The sequence below is a fragment of the Palaemon carinicauda genome, chromosome 40, assembly GCF_036898095.1.
Source record: "Palaemon carinicauda isolate YSFRI2023 chromosome 40, ASM3689809v2, whole genome shotgun sequence".
In the NCBI taxonomy this organism is placed as follows: domain Eukaryota; kingdom Metazoa; phylum Arthropoda; class Malacostraca; order Decapoda; family Palaemonidae; genus Palaemon; species Palaemon carinicauda.
Genome location: NC_090764.1, coordinates 45,309,591 through 45,319,590, shown reverse-complemented (window position 1 = coordinate 45,319,590; position 10,000 = coordinate 45,309,591). Strand labels below are relative to the sequence as shown.

The 10,000-nt window shown below is 36.2% G+C and overlaps 1 protein-coding gene across 1 annotated transcript in view; it reads right to left on the bottom strand.

Moving 5' to 3' along the window:
- The window catches only part of LOC137631749 (bifunctional purine biosynthesis protein ATIC), a 71,805-nt gene that overhangs the window by 55,797 nt on the left and 6,008 nt on the right, over positions 1–10,000 (bottom strand). Inside the window, exons 2-4 of the mRNA XM_068363677.1 lie at positions 6,296–6,417; positions 4,121–4,270; positions 388–599 (exon numbers count right to left, since the gene is read on the bottom strand). Of these exons, the coding sequence (XP_068219778.1) occupies positions 388–599; positions 4,121–4,270; positions 6,296–6,417 (484 nt within the window). The remainder of the gene's footprint in view (positions 1–387; positions 600–4,120; positions 4,271–6,295; positions 6,418–10,000) is intronic.

The following is a 10,000-nucleotide window of genomic DNA, read 5'->3' as shown; positions in this document are numbered from 1 at the left end:
TTATTTTGAGAAATAACCTTTTTTATAGTGAATTATCTTTGTATCAATGACTCAACGTAAAGGGAAAGAGAAGCAAATACTGAAATTCATATAGTCACTAGGACAGGAAGTCTAACTCATCACAAACATGAATAGGTCTGGATGAAGGCAACGGTCGTTACAAGCGAAAAAAAAATAATTCCAATTTTGAATAAACACTTCTAGAAATGAATGGACAAATGCACGTCAACAGCAATGGATCTTTTTATTTTACACTTTCAGATGTCTTCCCTCACAGCATAGCCTAGCGAACCATATTTCCTTTGTAAGTTACAAAATTAAGAACTCAAATTTAAACCAAGGTACAAGTCTAGGGCAATTCTGAAAAAACAAAAATAGAAAAATTACCTGGTTTTCAGAGAAGTTTCTCCATTCTTAAGCTCCCTGAGAACAAGAGAATAATCCTCCGGGTCACAAAGCACAGTCACGCGAGAATGGTTCTTTGCAGCTGCCCTGAGAAGTGTTACGCCTCCGATATCTATATTCTCTACAGCTTCTTCAACAGACACATCTTCACGACTGACTGTTTTCACAAATGGATATAGATTGCAGACTACCACCTGTGAAGAAAAGAAAAACTTTTTATATCTTTTCAAACAGTGTTGCTGCAATATTAACAGCGCAAATATAAATTTGAAATTTTTTGAACCCAATAAAATATAAAAGAAAATTTCAACAAAACTTCAAGGCTAAATATCTTAAAAGTTCTATGAAAATTATGCCAGCAATCTCAAATTCTAGAATTTTAACATTCCTAAAAAATCACAGAACTAGCACAATTTTGTTGTTTGGAGTTTTATTCTTAAACTATCTTCAGTTCATATTTAACACTACTTCCCAAGTAGTCCTTCCACAACACAGAATGCCTTTAAGGCCTTATGGAAAAGAAAAAGTCCAAGCAATAGTCAAACTAAATACAATGGGAGAATGGAGCTGAAGCAGATTAATACAAGTCAAATCTACAAAACGCATCATATACAATTTTTATTTGATTAGAATAATTTTTAGAATTTTTCTAGAAACTTGCCTTCTTTTAAATTGAAAAGTTTGTCTATTCAATTTTTATTATCATTTCACATGTAAATGTGACATGGTTTTAGAAGAGCATTGACAAATTTACTGCATGGTGAAGTCTTCTAAACTATCTAAGGAGAAAGACCTAGACCTAACCCGAGAAGACAAGAGTCTTCCTTTAAAAAACGTTAGAGCAGCAAGAACCAGTGATAATAGATAACCATATCCATCAACTCCTGCAGCACTTTGATGGTAGAGGGCATGGGGAACTTCACTACTGCTCATACTTTCTCAAGGAGTAATGTGATGGCCCAAGAATGCCACTTCCCCGTCACCAAAAGTATACTTGTCGTACCTGCCTACAAGCCCGTTCTGCTGCATACTGCCGAGGATGATGTAGATGATCTTTGGCGGCGAGAATACTATTATGTCATCTACAAAACATAAGTGGATGGGTAGGTCCATTAAGATGTCATCAGAGTTAAAATGTGGCCCCTGCAATACGAAGGCCAAAGCGGGAGTACAGTAATATAAAGTATATGCGCTGACAGGGGTGGGGATAGCGGTCTTGGGAACACGTTAATACCCCTTCAGGAGGTCGAGGTTCGAAAATACTTTAGCTATGTGAACGTAGGTGGTGACATTACTGATGTTGGGAAAGGTTAGTGGTCTGGTTTAGTCTATGTTGAGACGTCTGTAATCCCTACAAAGGCGTAAGGATCCATCCTTCAAGACTGTGCATGGCCAACGACCATGGCCTCAGTCTCTTTTGACAGACAATTATTACTCTTAGATTAATGAGCGTTTTACAGTAGTCAAACTGCCTTGGGGCAAAGGTAAATCTTGCAAAAATTGGCTGGCATACTACTGGGCAAGTATAAAGTGAGGAGGTGAGAACAGGCATCCGTAGGCATGCTGATGGAGAGACAGAGGTCATGAACGCACACAAGTAAAAGCTGGCGTTGACTAAGCATTGATGTTACCTCAAGCAGGTGGAGGAATTGAGCGAACAGATCTGCACCGATGATAGGCAATGTAACATCGGTGATGATGAAATTTCACAGATACTGGGCACTCCAAAATGACAGAGTCAGTGTCTCAGTGTGGTTGGGTTAGCATATCCATGATCCACTGGCAGCCAGTAAGTGGTCATCAACAATCTTACAACGACGGATTACGCCCATAAGGAGGAGTGCGGTAAAGGTTGACGATAGTAATCCGTATCTGTCAGAAAGCACACATTGGATCCTGAATTCTTCATAAAGAGGTTTGTTAATGGGGAGGCCACCTGTGGCCTTTATTTGACCATTAACACATGGTAGCACATTTCTTAGCAGCAGCCGCAAATCTGAAGTGGTGGTAGCACAACAGCGGGCAAGGGGCATCATCCAATAACTGTTAAGGGCATTAGTTGAGGCACATGGTGGTATAGGCGAGTGGTAGGTAGCTTAAATGCTGACCAGGCATTTCATGTGTTGGGCATCGATATCCTACAGCATTCACCTCAGATTCAGTCAGCATTATATGGTTGTCCCGTTCATCATGAAAGGAGTCATTGACAGAGTTCTTCATGGTGGGTGAGTGGCAAATAACAGTCATACGCTTGATTTTATGGATTGTCGAGGTAAAGTGTAAAACTATTAGAAATTATGTTTATGTAAATGGATTGCCACATCCTCAAAACTCTGCAAATGATAAGTGTCGTATGAGCTATACATTCAGACTGATTTTTCAACTGAAAATTTTAGCAGAAAGGCTCTAATCATGTGGGCAAGAATTATTGCAAAATACATTTGTACTTATTAAAAGTAGCCAAAACAACACCCATAAATTATCCTCTAGTTCCGTAAAATACTGCACAAAGAACTTCTGGACTTCAACCGTAACAAATGGCCATCTTGGGTCTATGTGATAGACCACTGAAAGCCCATAAGTTGCAATGACTTCCTGATGCCATACCTGTCTATGGAACTTTTGTTTCTAGCCCTTATGTCCCCAGAATTTACATATGTATCTACGGGTCCTGATACCTGACACTTCATAGATGCAGATGGTTGATTATCCTACTCTCCCAAAGGGAGGGCAAGGTTCCTTAACCTGGAACATATCCTCACCTCTATGAGATAAAGGACATAGTAAAGAACATTTTCTGTCATACATAATTAGATATTTAAATTTTCTTTGGGGGTAAAGTAATAAAGCAAAGCCAAATTGCTTTGATTTACCAAATTTGGTCCATATGGCCAAACAGCACTTGGGGCCAGAGAAGCATTTCAGTAAGGACGTGAAACTGAGGAAAATCCTCACAGTTTCCCCATGGAGAAAAAGTTAAGAAATTGGACAGCAAGATTGGAGAGGAAAATGGAAGGTTAAGCAAGTCTTAAAATCGCCGCAACTAAGGGACATAAGGGACTGTAGGGATGCTACAAAAGTCCTTTAGTAATACCTACCTACAGTGCATTGCTTCGAGTTGTTGCATTGAAGGGGTTGCTCTCATATGGAAATTTACTTTGATAGGCAATCAAATATCAGTCATCACTACAGAGGTTACAGCAGACTGCATGAATTTCTAAGTATTCAATACCCAATAGCTTCTCTCCACTGACTCCACATATAAAATGGGATAGGAGGGTAAATGGAAATGATAATGAGGTATCTTTTGACGCAGCCAGAGGGAAAACCTTAAAATTGAAAACTTTGGTCTATGGCACCATCTCTCCCGAAAAATTTTTCTTCGGAGCCCTTGCACTTATACCATCGTGCTTATCCGACTAAGGTTGTACCTTAGCTAATAATAATAATAATAATAATAATAATAATAATAATAATAATAATAATAATAATAATAATAATAATAATAATAATAAAGTAATAAAATAATAATAATACTAATAATAATAATAAATACTTACCTTCCAATTTAACATTAACATACTTATCTTCCAAGTAAACCATTTTGGGCCCTATAGTTCCATAATATATACTAAAAGTGTTTGGGCTCTTGAAGTTCCAGTTTATAGAGAAAACAATACAATTTCATAATTTTTTCCTCTAATAAAATGCTTACCTGAATCATATCTATTTTCCTCTCTGTAAGATCAGCAAGATCAGAAGGGATGTTTCTTGCCAAAATTCCTCCATGGATAGTCGGGTGAAGAGTCTTGACCCTGCCACCCAGCATTTCGGCGGCACCAGTCACTTCGGCTACATCTGAAACCTACAATATCGGATACATAATATTAGTTCATCTATGGGCAAAACAATGAACTGGTGACTCCAACAATAAAAAAAATAATAGAATATTTTAAATAGCAAAGATGGTGAGACTTTCCTTGTCCTTCCCAAGTGATCAAAATCTCTATAATCCTCTTATTTTCACATAAAGGTTGCCTAAATACAAGTAAACTACATTAAAATGTTATTCTTTAATTTTCTATAGATAGCAAATAGGTAATTGTTTACTACACCACGCTCTCCATTTACTCCAAAATAATGCAATCCTGCAGTTCTCATCTTCTTGCACAGTAATTAGGTGGTTATTTAAATTCTGGGAAAGAAATAATTAGCAAGATATGTTGAGGAAGGGGGAAGGGGTTATAAAAAGAAAATAGCTCTGCTTCCTCACTAAACGACTTGGAACTGACATAACATCGTCAACCAAATAGAATTCGTGATGCCAACGTACATAAACAGAAGTTCGTGATGCCAGCGTACATTTGATATACTGTATATTCAAAATATACTTAATTAAAAATGGATTAATTACTCAAAAGTGTCCATAAAATATGCAATTTACAAATAGTGACACTTTTGAGTAATCACTCAGGTTTTGATTAAGTATATTTTAAATATACATTATATCAAATGTACGCTGGCATCACGAACTTCTGTTTATGTACGGTGGCATCACGAATTCTGTTTGATTGACTATGGTGACATGTCAGTTTCAAGTCGTTTAGTGAGGAAACCGAGCTATTTTCTTTTTATAACCCCTTCCCCCTTCCTCAACATATCTTGCCATTTTTCGCTTTCCCAGAATTTAAATAACCACCTAATTACTGTGCAAGAAGATGAGAACTGCAGGATTGCATTATTTTGGAGTAAATGGAGAGCGTGATGTTGTAAACAATTACCAGCAAATATAATGGAGTGTTTTTAGTGATCGATCTGCATTATTTAAAATACAAAACGCTGATAATACATATTTCAGAATAAGTCCTGAAATAAGGAAAACATAACCAATGATCTGAAAAATATCGAAATCATGAAAAATGTGAAAATGCTTTTAAGGCTAGTCACTGGGGCCTGAGAGGCTTTAAGTCCCCATTTACAACTCGGGGCAAAAGTTACGAGGTTGTTTAATAAGATGGAACAAAGGAAACTATAACGGGAGTATAGTTTAAGGCTAAAATTCACTGCAGCTGAAAAGATCTAAAAGTAATGGCTACAGGACACCGCTTGAGCTGCACTGGCGGCATTAAACTCCCCCTCCCCCTTGGGGGTGGGGGGGGGGGGGGGGCTTTGCTCTGATAACATTCTAATAAGATTTTAATAAAAATGCAAAAATTCATATTCAGCTTGGAAATATGGGATATGATAAATATTTTGAATTCATAGGATCTGACTTACATCACTAATTTTAATATCAAGCATGCATGGCTTTCTTTTAAATCCTGTTCAAAGCAACAGAGACGTGATGCTCTAAGAAATAGCATAACGTTTATTTTCACCAAATTTATCTTCAATCAATACCAAGACATTGAGATTTTGTTCCTATGCACTCAAAAGTAATATAAATTTGGTTTTACTCAACTATAGAACTAACTGTTCCTCGAACATTGAAAATGTTTGAATATAGGCAACTTGCTAATGTCAAATTAAACGTCAGGCAAGGAAGCAAAAGAGATCTTATGTAGTAAACAAATCAATAAATAACCCGTAAACACTTAAAAAGAGTATTCTAATTCCAAGTAAAAATTGGCCTGTCCAAAGACACTTGCAATAAATAGGGAGGATGAAACTTCGAGAAGTCAAGGAAATTTTTTTTCGAAGAAAATCCTTTTAACAAGCAGAGAGAGAGAGAGAGAGAGAGAGAGAGAGAGAGAGAGAGAGAGAGAGAGAGAGAGAGAGAGAGAGAGAGAGAGAGACTACAAATATAATGGTGTGCATTTAAATGCTACTCAACTGCTAGGAAATATTTGTCTACGGAAAAATAGAATCATTAAGCATTCCATCCATTTACCTGCAATCCCACATCCCTCAACTTAGTTGCTGTACCACCAGAAGCCACTAGGCTTAGCCCAGCAGCTGTGAGTCCTTTGGCCAGATCAACTAGACCTGTCTTGTCAGATACGCTCAGAACAGCTGAAAATAAACAGAAAAAGATGGAGTTATTAAACAATAAATAGTGAACGTAATCTTTAAAATAACATTAGATTGTAAACCTTGAAAGAAATTAAACCAACACCAGATTGTAAATCTCGAACGGAAGTAAACCAACACCAGATAGTAAATTTTGAAAGGTTTACATAAACACGACTGTAAATCTTGAAAGGTTTAAACCAACACCAGATTGTAAATCTTGAAAGATTTAAACCAACACGAGATTGTAAATCTTGAAAGATTTAAACCAACACCAGATTGAAAATATTGAAAGGTTTAAACCAACATCAGATAGTAATCTTGAAAGGTTTAAACCAACACCAGATTGTGAATCTTGAAAGGTTTAAATCAACAACCAGATTGCAAATCTTGAAAGATTTAAACCAACACGAGATTGTAAATCTTGAAAGATTTAAACCAACACCAGATTTTAAATCTTGAAAGGTTTAAATCAACACTAGATTGTAAATCTGGTAAGGTTTAAACCAACACCAGACTATAAATCTTCAAAGGTTTGAACCAAAACCAAACTATAAATCCTCAAAGGTTTAAACCAACACCAGACTGTAAATCTTGAAAGGATCTAAACCAACACCCGATTGTAAATCTTGAAAGGATCTAAACCAATACCAGATTGAAAATCTTGAAAGGATCTAAACCAACACCATATTGTAGATCATGAAAGGATCTAAACCAACACCAGATTGTAGATCATGAAAGGATCTAAACCAACACCAGATTGTGAATCTTGAAAGGATCTAAACCAACACCTGATTGTAAATCTTAAAAGGAACTAAACCAACACCTGATTGTAAATCTTGAAAGGATCTAAACCAACACCAGATTGTAAATCTTGAAAGGATCTAAACAAATACCTGATTGTAAATCTAGAAAGGATCTAAACCAACACCTGATTATAAATTTTGAAAGGATCTAAACCAACACATGATTATAAATCTTGATAGCAACTAAACCAACACCTGATTGTAAATCTTGAAAGGATCTAAACCAACACCTGATTGTAAATTTTGAAAGGATCTAAACCAACACATGATTGTAAATCTTAATAGGAACTAAACCAACACCAGATTGTAAATCTTGAAAGGATCCAAACCAACACCAGATTGTAAATCTTGAAAGGATCCAAACCAACACCTGATTGTAAATCTTGAAAGGATCCAAACCAACACCAGATTGTAGATCATGAAAGGATCTAAACCAACACCAGATTGTAGATCACGAAGGATCTAAACCAACACCAGATTGTAAATCTTGAAAGGGTCTAAACCAACACCAGATTGTATATCATGAAAAGATCTAAACCAACACCAGATTGTAGATCATGAAGGATCTAAACACCAGATTGAAAATCTTGAAAGGATCTAAACCAACACCTGATTGTAAATCTTGAAAGGATCTAAACCAACACCAGATTGTAGATCTTGAAAGGATCTAAACCAACACCTGATTGTAGATCATGAAAGGATCTAAACCAACACCAGATTGTAGATCATGAAAGGATCTAAACCAACACCTGATTGTAAATCTTGAAAGGAACTAAACCAACACCTGATTGTAAATCTTGAAAGGATCTAAACCAACTCCAGATTGTAAATCTTGAAAGGATCTAAACCAACACCTGATTGTAAATCTTGAAAGGAACTAAACCAACACCAGATTGAAAATCTTGAAAGGATCTAAACCAACATCAGATTGTAGATCATGAAAGGATCTAAACCAACACCAGATTGTAGATCATGAAAGGATCTAAACCAACACCAGATTGTAGATCATGAAAGGATCTAAACCAACACCTGATTGTAAATCTTGAAAGGAACTAAACCAACACCAGATTGAAAATCTTGAAAGGATCTAAACCAACTCCAGATTGTAAATCTTGAAAGGATCTAAACCAACTCCAGATTGTAAATCTTGAAAGGATCTAAACCAACACCCGATTGTAAATCTTGAAAGGATCTAAACCAACACCCGATTGTAAATCTTGAAAGGATCTAAACCAACACCTGATTGTAGATCATGAAAGGATCTAAACCAACACCTGATTGTAGATCATGAAAGGATCTAAACCAACACCTGATTGTAAATCTTGAAAGGAACTAAACCAACACCTGATTGTAAATCTTGAAAGGATCTAAACCAACACCTGATTGTAAATCTTGAAAGGATCCAAACCAACACCTGATTGTAAATCTTGAAAGGATCTAAACCAACACCAGATTGTAGATCATGAAAGGATCTAAACCAACACCAGATTGTAGATCATGAAAGGATCTAAACCAACACCAGATTGTAGATCATGAAAGGATCTAAACCAACACCAGATTGTAGATCATGAAAGGATCTAAACCAACACCAGATTGAAAATCTTGAAAGGATCTAAACCAACACCAGATTGTAGATCATGAAAGGATCTAAACCAACACCAGATTGTAGATCATGAAAGGATCTAAACCAACACCAGATTGAAAATCTTGAAAGGATCTAAACCAACACCAGATTGTAGATCATGAAAGGATCTAAACCAACACCAGATTGTAGATCATGAAAGGATCTAAACCAACACCAGATTGTAGATCATGAAAGGGTCTAAATCAACACAAGATTGAAAATCTTGAAAGGGTCTAAATCAACACAAGATTGAAAATCTTGAAAGGATCATAACCAACACCTGATTGTAGATCATGAAAGGATCTAAACCAACACCAGATTGTAGATCATGAAAGGATCTAAACCAACACCAGATTGAAAATCTTGAAAGGATCTAAACCAACACCAGACTGTAGATCATGAAAGGATCTAAACCAACACCAGATTGTAGATCATGAAAGGATCTAAACCAACACCAGATTGAAAATCTTGAAAGGATCTAAACCAACACCAGATTGAAAATCTTGAAAGGATCTAAACCAACACCAGATTGAAAATCTTGAAAGGATCTAAACCAACACCAGATTGAAAATCTTGAAAGGATCTAAACCAACACCAGATTGTAGATCATGAAGGATCTAAACCAACACCAGATTGTAAATCTTGAAAGGATCATAACCAACACCAGAATGTAGATCATGAAAGACTCTAAACTAACACCAGATTGAAAATCTTGAAAGGATCTAAACCAACACCAGATTGTAGATCATGAAAGGATCTAAACCAACACCAGATTGTAGATCATGAAAGGATCTAAACCAACACCAGATTGAAAATCTTGAAAGGATCTAAACCAACACCAGATTGTAGATCATGAAAGGATCTAAACCAACACCAGATTGTAGATCATGAAGGATCTAAACCAACACCAGATTGTAAATCTTGAAATGATCTAAACCAACACCAGAATGTAGATCATGAAAGGATCTAAACTAACACCAGATTGAAAATCTTGAAAGGATCTAAACCAACACCTGATTGTAGATCATGAAAGGATCTAAACCAACACCAGATTGAAAATATTGAAAGGATCTAAACCAACACCAGATTGTAGATCATGAAAGGATCTAAACCAACACCAGATTGTAGATCATGAAGGATCTAAACCAACACCAGA